This window comes from Microtus ochrogaster, chromosome 18 (assembly GCF_000317375.1).
Source record: "Microtus ochrogaster isolate Prairie Vole_2 chromosome 18, MicOch1.0, whole genome shotgun sequence".
In the NCBI taxonomy this organism is placed as follows: Eukaryota; Metazoa; Chordata; class Mammalia; order Rodentia; family Cricetidae; genus Microtus; species Microtus ochrogaster.
Genome location: NC_022020.1, coordinates 67,554,961 through 67,567,999, shown reverse-complemented (window position 1 = coordinate 67,567,999; position 13,039 = coordinate 67,554,961). Strand labels below are relative to the sequence as shown.

The window sequence follows — 13,039 nt, the reverse complement described above, 5'->3', positions numbered from 1 at the left end:
ATATATATAATGATGATATATAACCACTTGTGTATAGTGGTTATTTGGATATCTATTTTGATATATCTTTAGTTTTCATTTACAGATATTATGGCATGCTAGGTATGAGTTCTTCGTCAGCTGTGTAGGGCTCCTCATCACCCTTTCTTCTGCATTGTGCTTTCCTGAGAAGGGAGTGTAAGTGGACAGATACCTATGTGATACCTAGATTTTAGTCTTAAAGATAGGTATGAAGTTATTTTTTTTATTATTGAGATAGAATCTCACTTTGCAGCTCTGGCTTCCCTAGAACTCACTCTGTAGATCAGGCTGGCCTTAAACTCACAGAGATCCTCCTGTCTCTGCCTCCCAAGTCTTGGGATTAAAGGCATACACTACCATATCTGGCTCGCATAACAGTTTTTAAAAGTTAGACCTGCTTGCCAAATCCAATCTAAGGAATTGCTGCTGAACAGACACTTATATCGTATGTCCGTATTGACTGCTTTTTGCATACTGCATATCTTCAGCCATATCTGCTCTGTGAGTAGTAAATCCAGACAATGTGCAAAGCTTGCGTCTTAAGTGTACAGCAGCACTTCCCTGAATCATCTGCACACGGCTGTTGACAGCAATAATTCATTCTGCCTTGTCTGTTATTCTATTGCGAGGACCCACAGCACAGAGCTCAGGTGTCTTCGCCAACATGAAGTAAATACACTTCTGACTTAAAATTGAAGCCTGGTCAGATTCTTAGCACAATAATCAAGAAAATAAATTAAAATTAACCATCGATTCCTGTCTGAGAGTTCGGGCTCTGAGAACTGGCTGCCTCGACCAAGTCCTTGCCACTGTGTACCGGAGTAGACCTGTGATCTCCTTGTGCCTGGAAACAGAGTGAGGTGACAGCGGTGATGTGAGCGCTTGTCTCAGCTTGGGCGGTGGGAGCAGTGTAGGGTGAAGTCCAGGCTACACATGCTTGTCGGAGGCAGCCCTTAGAGCTGCATGGGGGAAGCTGGGAAGGAAGCTATGGCCAACCCTGTCAGGAGTGCTCTCCATGGGAGACAACAGCCAAGCTGCATAACCTTCTGGAACTTTCTACACGCAGCTGACTTTTTAAAAAATTAATTTTCCAGGAGTGGTTAGCCAGACTAGGTTTGCTTTTAATTAAGGAAAATTTCAAAACTACTTAAGAGAAAATGAGTTTTAAGTAAGGGGTAAAATGGGTGTTTTGAAGCAAACATCAAGCAAAATATTATTCATCTTCTCTAAATCCTGTAGAATATATTTCTACCACATGCAGCATTGAAAAAGCATTTTCACATGGCCCGATGTCACTATATACCAAACAGAATGAATATTTCCTAAGTATCACCAAACCCAGGTCATACACTTCTCATTTATCTCAAAGATTTGTTTTTAAGGCTTTTGCCAAGTTAAAATCTAAACAGGACCATCTCAGATCACTTGGCCATTCTATCTGCTAAGTGTGTTTTATTCTATAGCATTATTTATGACCGTTGCTTGCTAGATACAGGAACACTTGCCCTGGAGGGTATTCTACACTCTGGATGTGAGTAGCTGCTTCCTTGTGTGATATGTCATTTAAAGCCAACATTTTTATTTCTCATAAGCTAGGGGCTCGGCTTTAGCAAAACAGACAAGTGTGGTGCCACACACAGAACCAGACTTCAATAAATAACCCACATCTGATTAGTCATTCTGCTTACTTTTCCATTTTCTTTTTAAACATTTTTAAATTTTCTCTCTACCTCCCCTGACATTTTATAACACTTGCCCATTACTGCTAGTTGAGGTAGAGTGTGCCTCTCTGGATTACATTATCTCAAGTTTCAGTAATCATGGGGTGTGTGTGTGTGAGTGCATATGTGTGTGAGTGCGTGTGCGTATGTGAGTTTGTTTGTATGTGTGTTTGTGTGCATGGATGTATATGTGTGCATTTATATGCATGTATGTGTGTTTGTGTGTGTATGTGTGTTTTGTGTGTGTTTGTGTGTGTGTGCATGCGTGCCTGTGTTTGTGTATTTGTGTGTATGCATGTATGTGTGTGCGCGCATGCGTGTGCGCATGTGTGTGGCTAAGCCTAAGCATACTGACCTCTTTTTGCCTCAACTTTCCTGAATGTTAATGGTTAACAGGATGAAAGGCACTGTCCTGATTTTCCCACACCGAAAGCATGGATGCAACAGAAGAGCTTTCCCCTTCAGTAACATCCAACCACGTAGCCTAGATAAGTGGTGGGCTTCTCAAATTCTTCTTAACGGTTACCTTAATACTGGAATCCCGTTAGATAACTGTAAAATGTTTAGTTTACATAATTCTATATCATTATCCAAAGTTGTATACGTTATGTGTCAGTGTGAGAAGTTAAAAGTCTACTAAGCTGTGTTCTGACGACACCTAGAAGAGAGATGTGTACTGTGAAGCACATGCACATGCTTTTGAGCTGGCTCACGGCTCCACAGAGCTTCAGCTGTTGACAGCTTAAGAATATTTAAGTTCTGTGAATTATTTATGATCTCATCTGTTGCTTACACAGGCCCTTTTTGCTTTTTTATACATTTTGAATATAAACCTAAGTTTCCTCCCTTGTGGCTATGTACAGTATTTTAGAGTTAAAACAATGAGTGACAATGTATCGACAGGCTAGGGAGCAAGAGGTGCCCTGGGCACTGCTCTTGCTGGATGTGCGCTTCAGACAGGGCTGGGAAGCAGGTGCGAGTGTAGCTGTCTCAGGTGCAGACACACAGTCCGCAGAGCGCAGGTCAGTCGTCCTTATCCTAATCTGCCTAGAGTTTTCTTTGTGCATCTCAAGTAATAGGTACATTTAAAAAAAATACAGTTTGTGAGCCAGGCGGTGGTGGCACACGCCTTTAATCCCAGCACTTGGGAGGCAGAGGCAGGCGGATAGATGAGTTCAAGACCGGCCTGGTCTACAAGAGCTAGTTCCAGGACAGGCACCAAAGCTACAGAGAAACCCTGTCTGGAAAAACCAAAAAAAAAAAAAATACAGTTTGTGAAACCCAAGGATTAAAAAGCAAGTGTTCTTTGCTTGTCTATAATTAGTTTCAACTTAGTTCTCAGATATGTTTCTTTCAAGGCAGTGGGAAAACACTCGCTCTCCAGAGTGACCCCATCAGTTGTGACAAAGTGTCTCCTGGTATGTGATGGGATAATTTAAGAGTATTTGCAATGACAGCATCTGTGTGTGTATGTAGCATAAGGCAAGGGCTGTGGTTTGTGGGGAGTGTGTTGTGTGTCTAGTGCTCTCTGAGAAAAGCAGACACCCTAATGTCGGTCTGCACTGGACCCCAAAATCCAGTGAGTGAACAGTGCGACTTCTGCCTAACGGTGACTGAAGTAGAGGGAAGTGTTTGTAGTTGACTTTTTCAGCAAAGCTGGGACAGGCATTGCTTCCCCTTCTTCCAACTTCCCACAGTTGATGTGTACATCTAATTGACAGACCGTAAGTCAACACCCTGAATGTCAGTGAGAAAATGGCACATTGAACTCCACAGGTGCTTGTTCCAGAAGGAACATTGGGAAGAGTAGAGAGAGACGAGGCTCCCATCGTGAGTGGGAGACGCCTGCTTCTTGCCCTGGTCTGACGGTAGCAGTAGTCTTTGCTCATATGATGTCTTGACAGAGAGGCTATGCTATGCCTATCAGATAGCTTTTAGTTTGTTGTTAGTTCCCTTGTAAAGAGGAGAGTCTGAAGAATGTCTGTTTCACCCTTTTCATTCTCCAGAGCATAAGAATTGTGCCCCCAAAGTGTATGTATTGAAGCCCCCCCCTTTTTAATTTTAAACCACATAATTTTTATGTGCCTTGTTATGCCCTAGATAACTGGATCAATCTCATCATTTTTTTGTTCCTACCTATAATTCTAATCTCCCTGAACTCTCCACTGGTGTCTTCCCAGCCTCATTCAAAAACTGGAACTCGGTCGAAGAAAGGAAAATAAATTGTTCTGGCTTGCATATTATTCCCATAATTTTTATGGTTTTTGTTTCAAGCTGTGACATATTTTTAATCTGTAAGAGTAAGGAAATAAATCTGTGATCTACATTTCATATTATTGTAAAAATTTACTATATTACTTTACTTTCTGTTGGTAAATACCATGACCAAAAGCAACACAGGATTGGGGAGGCATTTGGTCCACGAAATAATATTCAATCATTGAGAAAACTGAGCAGGAATTCAAGTAGAAGCAGAAATGGAGAAATGGTGCTGACCGGCTTGCGCTCCGTGGCTTGCTGAGCCTACTTCCTTATAGAACTCAGGAACACCTTTCTGAGAGTAGCCGTCCATGGTGGACTAGACCCTCCAATATCAACGATGAATCATGAAAATACCTCCACAGGGGTGCTCATATGCCAGTCTGACAGACGTCGTTCCTCAGTTGGCACCCCCTTTTCCTGGTGACTCTAGTTTGTGACAAGTTGACAAAATCTAACTAGTTCTGCTTTTCTTATACAGCAGTGAAGCCCAGTATATATTTATTTCAAAACAATAGAAACACTTCCATCAACAATTGAGCAGATAAGAAAAACATCATATATACATACTGTGCAATAGTCAATCACAAGAAAAGAAATCCTGATATGTGCTGCAACATACCTGAATCTTGTTAGGTGAAATAAGTCCGACACTAAAAGAAAATATTGTATGATCTCGTATGAAGTTTCAGGAATGGGAAGATCATAGCAAAAGAAAATAGAGCAGGTGTTACCAAAATCCTAGAGCAAGGGGAAGTGTGAGTTATTATTTACAAAGGTCAAAGTTTTGGTTTTGTGTGGGAAGAAAAAACGGTAGGTGGCAGTTCTGTCTCCCCGGCAGTGGTAAGTGTGCTAGAGGCCTCTGAATTGTGCACCTAGGCTGAAGCAGTGGAAACGTCTCCTTTCTTTTGTTTCTTTATTTAAATATGGGGCGCTTTACAAATTTGCTTCATCCTTGCACAGGGACCATACTAATCTCTGTCTCGTCCAGTTCTAGTCTGGGCTCACAAGTGAGCACGGGACAACTTGATTTCCTATGCAGACAGAGTTTTTAAAGATGAGGACACACTTGGATCTCTTTGCTGTATCTAACTAGTCGTTTTGAGAAGGTCTCGCTGAGTTACTGCCAGGCACCAGAAACTGATGGTGCAAACACAGGCAGGCTTAAGACATGCAACCCTGCCCTGAAGTCAAAACCCCACTTAGAGATCCCAGGCAAATGCATGCACCCCTACATTAGATCTTACAGTTGATTTACATAGGGCTGAGATATCTACACATTGCTCCAGAAGGCTCCTTTGTATTTTTCTCTTCAGCGGTTCTATGCATTTTAGTGTTACTTTGTGTTCGTATTCTGATACTTTGTATTTTCTTTCTTGTTTCACTTATATTATTAATATTACATTTTTACATTTCACTAATCTCCATTCTTCCAGGAAAACAAAGTCAAACCCCCCAATCTGACGACGAAAAGCCACTTCAGAGTGGCTCTGACTCAAGCCACTTTGCTGAAGCCCACAGGGGCTCTGCCTTTAGTCCCACAGCCAGCAGCAGCCAGCCACAAGGTGGAGCCTTTGGTCAGCCCGCAGAGCGCAGGCTTGTCTGCAGCGGGCCGCTTCCAGCCAGGGTCTCCACAGCACAGACAGCCCGCCTGGCCTCTCAGAGCGCCACCCCTACGTGTGGGGGAATCGAAACCCAGCAGTGAAAATACACAGACTCAAGGCGATAATCTTTGCTCACAAAGTAAGAGAGCCCCAGTGTTCATACCAGTTTTCAAAAGGAAATCTGAGCAAGTGAACAAAGACATCTCAACACTCAGCAGCACGAAAAGAAAACAGAGCGCGGTTACACAACCTACCCTACCAGCGCAGAAAACCAGCGTAACCCAGGGGGGCAAACCAAGTTCAGGTTCAGCTCCGAGGAAAAGACCAGATAGTAACATTCAAGTCCAGGCTAGGAATTTAAATCAGAAGAACGTCAGACCTCTGCTAGGGAAAAGCGCTGAGTTCTGTGAGCCTGAGGGGAAGCGTCCCTCTTCTGAGGTGGAGCGGGCTGCACACCTCACTGAAGGTGGGCCACTGTCTACCAATGCCATGACTCAAATGTCAGGTAGTTTAAGTGCAATAAAAAGTGCTGTTGACAGCCACACCAGTGGAAAACGCAATTTAACAAGCAGATTTATAACACAAATTTTGGGGAAAAGCCATGAGTCACTAAAACTCAAAAGCCAGCCACACATTTTTGAATCAGACTTAGAAACAGAAGACTCCCAACTCCAACCGCAACAGTTAGCAGATCGAACTGAAGAAGCTGACGCAGCCGATCATGGCCTAACAGAGAGCAAAGCATCCCACAAGCACAGACGGAAACTAAGCCTTGAGTCTTCACAATCTTCTACAAAGCATCGTTCTAATGCTGCTCATCAGAGGCAATCTGGTTCTTCTAGGAAACAGGTAAAGGTTTGTTTTTCTTTCAGCCTGGAAAAAATTCATGATACGCTGGCTAGACTTTTAGAGCTTTGAATAAGAATGTAAGTAACTTGCACAAGTCGATGTAGAAATGTGGTAATTAAGAAAGCCAAGTCTGCTCCAATCCTTAAAAAGGATGCTCAGCCTGGCTTGTTGCCACCACTCTTAATCCCAGCATTTGGAAGGCAGAGTCAGGAGGGTCTCTGTGCATTTGAGGCCAATCTAATCTATAGAGCAAGTTTCAGGACAGCCAGGACTACACAGAGAAACCCTGTCTCTAAAAACAAAAAACAAACAAGCAACAGCAAATAGGACATCTAAGGACATTCACGGTTCACAGAACCTTGTGGAAAGGGAGCAGAAAGGACGTAAGAGCTGGAGGGTGGGGTGGGGTGGGGGATGCTATGAAACAGTGTCTCTGGACAAGACATGGCCCATGCAGCCATGAACACTGTAAGACCTGAGGAAGACTGGGGCCACCACCCCCAACATTTCATGGGTTGGGGAAAGGGGATCATGAGTTCCCACTCACTCTGAGAGAATATGAGCTGTTTAGGCTTGCTTAGATGGTGTAATCACTGACATGCTGACCATGCTTCAACAAATGACTTCCCACTATGCTCACACAAGTCACCAAAAATTAAACTCAGTTGGTCAGAAGTCTCAAGGCATCAGAGTAGGGCAAGACTTGTTTTAAAGGGTTTTGGTGGAAGGGGGGGAGGGTTGGAGGACGGTCTGGGAATGACAATGGCTAGAATTCACTATATATATTATGAAATTGTCAAAGAATTTTAAAAGAGAGACTAACTCTCTTAAGAATCAAAACTGTTAGTAATCTGGTTAATTTGTAACAAGATGCCCGTCTTCAATCTGATGCAGGTACCTAAGACAACAAAACCTAGGAAGTTCTTCGGCATTCCTGAGACAGAGTACAGTGTGGAACAGAGACCGCCCACCAGGTAACTGCAGGGCGTGCCCTAGTTTAGATTACTTAAATAGAGAGAGCTGCACTTAGATTAGCAAGGGAATAGGAATAGCACCCCTGTGGATAAGAGACTGTTTCCCCTGTGTGGACCCAAAGAAGAATGGCTTTGAGAAAGCACCCCTCGGGCTCCCTTCTCTTTAGCTCTGGGTCCCACAGACTAGGAAGCCAGTGTCTGCCTTGTGGTCACAGCAGCTGACTGAATATGTAAGACTATGGCCCCACTAAAATATCCTTCTTCTTGGGCATGACCGAAATAGCAGACCTTAGGTGACGTCCCAGAGCTAACCATTACACTGAAATCAACTCACGAAGTGGGATGATGCCAGCTACGCTCAGACTTGAGATTTAACTTTCATTCTGGGTCCCTGGCACCAAATTCACAAAACTGTACATCTGGCAAATGACATTTTATCCCTTGTTGCCATCTGCTCTGTCCTGAGAACAAACATGACTGAAGTACCCACAGACACTCTTCACATAAAGCCATTGGCTTGCGTTCAGACCCTTTAAGAGCCAGCTAGAAAGATGCTTTTCTGTTCCAACGCCAGTTCTTTCTAGAGCTAATAGAATTTTCAACCTGATTTGAATTAACTAAAAGGTGCCTAAGTCTATTCTTATATAAATTATGATGTGGTATCTTATGTAGTTTTAAACATCTTCATTTTAATACTCTCATGTGCCTGAGGAAAGTATTGTATGTGCCTTGGACATGGCTTTTTGCATTTTTAGAGATAAGAGAATCTACTCTAGGTCCCATGGTCTTAGAAATATGGTCACTTTCTCATTTTGAATCGCTTAATGCCTGACGTGTTAACATGAAATCACTCTATTAGGAAGAATATCATGATGAGAAAATTGCAGTTTCTGTAGTGATCAATGGACAATACTATCCCCCCACCATAAAATTAATACATAGTTATGTAAAAATTTTTGAGTAACATGGAGTAATTCAGTAAACAAGTTTAAAAAAAAATGGTCACTGGAGAGATGACTTAGCAATTATGAGCACTGACTCCTCTTCCAGAAGACCCAGGTTCAGTTCCCAGGACCAACATGGTGGTTCACAACAATATATAACTCCAGTTCCAGGGGATATAATGTCATCTTCTGGACTCTGTGTATAACAGGCTTGTACATGGCACACAGTCATATATGCAGGCAAAACACCCATATACATACAGTAATAAATTTCTGAAAAGTGAAAACCACCTACAATTGCTCTTTCAGGGATGATCTTCCAGAACCTAGATGAAGTCTTCCAGACTGGGCCTGTGGGTGAGACGCAGGCTGTGTCTGCTGCCCTGGGAATTGCTGCTTCGCTCGGCTCTTTTCTTCTCAGTTTTTGCACAGTCTTTTATTGGATGTGGATATGCCATGCTTAGCTAGCTCCCAACTGGTTAATACTTCAGTTGTTTGCAAACTTTCAGTATTATAAGACATGTAAATTGTTCTATACAGAATGCTGCAAGTTACTGAATTTATATGGTACATTATTCTTGTAAAGAAGGAGTTTCACTCTGTAGCCTCAGCTAGCCTGGAATTGCTATAAGGATCAGGCTGACCTCAAACTCACAGAGATCTCCCTGCATCTGCCTCCCATGTACCACTTTATCCAATGTAGTGTTGGGTCCGGGGGTTGCACAAGGATGGAAGGAAAACCATCAAGTCTGTTAAACCAGAAGCAAACTTCATTCCAGGAAAAGAAAAAAGGGAAAAATCTCTGCAGGGCACAAAAACATATCAGCTATAGCAATGACCACAGCCAGACTGGGATTCTGAGACTGTGGCCATGGGCAGTTTCCAAACTCCACTTTTTATAGCAAGAAGCGAGCATTAGGCATAAACAAAAGAATTTTTACAATCCTGAGGTAAAACTCAGATACAAAGTGCTTTTTTCTTTTACAGTTTCCATTAACAGAGTTTTTCAGTCAAACTAGTGTTTGTATTTAGCCCGTGGTTTCTATCTGGCACTTTCCGATGGTGTTTACCAAAGCTCTGCAGTCTCCGGACACTGCCAGGTTTGCTTAGCCGGAAGGGTGTGGGGCAATGCACAACCAATTTAACAGTTAACTCAGCTCACATCAGGGGCTGGTCATGAGTGGCTGGGGTGGGGGATATCTCAAAGCTCACCCTCAGTTTGCAGAGGGATGGCCTTGCTCTGAAGGCTGAGTCTGGTCTTTAGCGAACTCATGTAGGCTGTGGCTCAGGCTCAGGGTTATGTAGGTGATGGAGCAAGTGTCCAGAATCCCCTGCTTGTCCTCCATGAACAACCCTCTAACACTGAGAGGAACGGGAGTGACAAGTACAAATAGTGCTTCTCACAAATGAGAATTCCTCTCTTTCAAAACTTTAAGACTTTAAAGTGGATTTGATAACATACCAAAGATACTTTTAAAGTCAAAATTCTTCACTGCATGTCCTACTACAATAATCCCTCATCATATAAAAGACCCAGCAGGGAATCAAGTGTAAGCTGACCCATGATTGTTTACATATGGTTTGCTGTTGCTACCAATCAATTCGTCAAAACACTGGAGTTAGGCAAAGCAAGTCCTAACCTCCTTCCCATGTGACTGTGGCACCTGCTCCCAGAGTTATGCCTAGTTTAGTTTGCTCTGTGCCTTACTGTGAGCGCTTCTGTTTCACAACTATCTCTAGTTCCTAGTTTATCATCTTCATAGGAAGGAAGTGCATTTAATTCAAAGCCCATTTTAAATGCTTCTTTCTCATGAAGCCCATGTTGTGGAAAGTCAGCTGACCACAGTAAAGACCAGGACATTGTTTTGCTTGTGAAGAAATGTATTTCGTTTTGAGAGTGATGTACTGAAATATACATGTGTGGTCAGCACAGTCATCCACACACGTGGTTATTCTTGGACCAGGCTTCCCGGGTGCTTCCTGGAGCTGCTCCATCATCGCAGCTCAGGCTAGGAAGACATCGTATTGCTCAACTCAGCAAACTAGTTAGATAATGAGTCTACGCTGAAGCGATGTACAGCGCTTCCCAGTTCTTCATGGAATCTTTATAATCCCTCTTCCTCCACTCTACTAATCTGGACCACTTAGAACTGACAGCGTAACATTCCTTTCTGTTTTCTTCTTAGACGGGCGTCACGTAGCGCAGGTTGGCCTTGAACTCACCGTGTAGGTGGACCGGCTTTGCACTGCGGCTCTTCCCACCTCTGCTTCCACGCTGCTAGATTATAGCTTGCTCAGCTTACGCCATGCTGGAGACTGAATCCAGGGTTTGTGCGCGTGAGGCAAGCTCTCTACCAGCTGAGCCACAGCCCACACTAGTGCTTCATTTTAGATGAGTGTCCACATATGTTCAGGGTTTGCTGTGCTAACATGACTCTCTATGAGTCTGTTTTCATTATAGTACATTTCTGTCTCACAATTGTTCTAATGAAACACACACACACACCAAAAATCTGTGCTCAGATTACCAGAGAAATCAATGAAGATCTTGGTTGATATTAAAGATTTCTGTTCTAGGGGCTGGAGATGACTCAGCAGTTAAGAGCAGTTGCTCCTCTTGTCAAGGATTCATGTTTATTTCCCAGCACCATAGAGCTGCTCACAACCACCTGTACTCCAGTTCCAAGGGGATCTGACGTCTTCTTCAACCTCCCGGGCACCAGTCACACACGATACACATACATACATACATACATACATACATACATACATACATACATACATACATACATACATGAAAAAATAAATGTTTTTAAAAGACTTCAATTTCTGAGAGCCAAAATAATTGGAGTCAATTAGGAAAAAAAAAAACAGATTTTACTTTGTATAGGGTCTTGATGCTTTGTTTGTAGTTTGGACCCCTTCCAAAAAATCCTTACTTTTTAAAATTCTGCATTCCAGGGCCATTCCAGGACTAAACAATAAGCAGTTTTATGTTTGCCTATATCCAGAGATTTAGAAATCAACCACCACACCAAAACAAACTTGTGAAATAGGCGAAACTCAATGCCAAGAATCACATTTATAGTTATGTAAAAATGTGTTTCTCATGTATATTAGCTTCTTGCTATATTTGTATTTGGTTTTATGTTTTTATTATATATTACAATTATTTTTACTTTATTTGTGTCTATTACTTTATTTGTTGTGTCTGTCGCAAATAAGATAAAATTTTGAGCATCTCGTCGAATGGCTCTTATTTGTCTGGTTTACTGACCAATTTTCACTCTCTGTTTCCAAACTGCTATGATCTGCTTTTATGCTGGACATGCTAATATATGACTATTTGCTGATAATTATAAATAATCAATAAAAAGGTTTAAAGATGCATGACCCTTATGTGCTTATGTTTAGAATGTTCATGCTGTATATTATTTCAGATGACAAACAGAGAATTTCAAATGTATGTACTTTTCAGATGTCAGGGTGACCTTACAGAGATGGGCTGGCTTACAGACCCTGCAAATTCCTTCCCACTGTAGTTCATTTCCTAAGCCAGCTTAGGTCCTTAGTACATCACAGAGTTTTATTCTCAAAAGATCTTTATTTCATCTTAAAAAGTTACTCGTTAGCTGGGAGGTGGTGGTGTGTGCCTTTAACCTCAGCTCTTGGAAGGCAGAAGCAGGAGTTTGAGGCCAGCCTGGTCTGCAGAGTTTCAGGACAGCCAGGACTACACAGTGAAACCCTGTCTGGGAAAAGAAAAGGGATATTCATTAAAGTATTTGCCATGTGTCAAGCACTTATGAGGTTTATCAGAGGGCAGTGACGTTGGTTTACAGCAGGGGAAGAAAGATGATGTTCTTAGACACAAAACCAGCCTGTGGCTCAAGGAGCACCAAGGAGCCTAGAGTGGCTGGAGTAGAGAAGCCAGAGGGAGGATGGAGTTGACCACACCGGGTCCCATGGGCCCCTGGAGAGCATTTGCTTTATTCCACGGGGTGACCCAATCTCACAGGGTTTGGCAGGCTACTGTAGCTGCTGTGGCATGGATAGATTAGGGCTCAGGGAATAGGAGAGAAGGTGAGAGACCAGCTCAGAATCCTGGGAGTTGATAAATGTCAGGACCACCGTGGGTGCAAATAAGGAAGTTACAAAATGGCCCTGGTGTCTTGTGAAGGGTAGAGCCTACCAACTGGAGGGTAGGGGTTTCTGGGGTATCAACAATAGTGTCTATGGCTTGATTGCTTAGAAGGATGAGATCCTAGCTTACAATGCTGAGCTGAGACTTACCAGAGAAACTGTTATTTTTTACAGTTACCAACTCAGTCTCCTTCACCAGGGAGTCCAAAGTTTCTCAGTGACACATTTTCCTGGCCCCTCTGGTCTCCAGACCCATACAGTTGGCCAGTGGTGAGGGCAGAAGCATTGAGTGCAGAAGAGCCCTCTGTGTGTGCTGGGGACCAATGACATGCCCTCTCAGACAATTTCATGAAAGCTCAGCATAACTGTGCAGGTGTGAATAAATGATTATGACATATATTTTCATAATATGTACTGATTATAATATATAAGTGTAGTAATAGGAGCAGCGGGCTGCTTCCCGCCACTCCGCTGCCCACAAGGCTAGCTTTACCCGAAATAATTACACGGACACTGTATTCTTTTAA

The 13,039-nt window shown here is 42.7% G+C and overlaps 1 protein-coding gene and 1 pseudogene across 1 annotated transcript in view; one reads left to right on the top strand and one right to left on the bottom strand.

Moving 5' to 3' along the window:
- C18H18orf63 (chromosome 18 C18orf63 homolog) overlaps nucleotides 1–13,039 on the top strand; it is a 50,250-nt gene that overhangs the window by 24,127 nt on the left and 13,084 nt on the right. Inside the window, exons 11-12 of the mRNA XM_026783379.1 lie at nucleotides 5,438–6,454; nucleotides 7,349–7,428. Of these exons, the coding sequence (XP_026639180.1) occupies nucleotides 5,438–6,454; nucleotides 7,349–7,428 (1,097 nt within the window). The remainder of the gene's footprint in view (nucleotides 1–5,437; nucleotides 6,455–7,348; nucleotides 7,429–13,039) is intronic.
- Nucleotides 4,922–5,017, bottom strand: LOC113457125 (annotated as a pseudogene).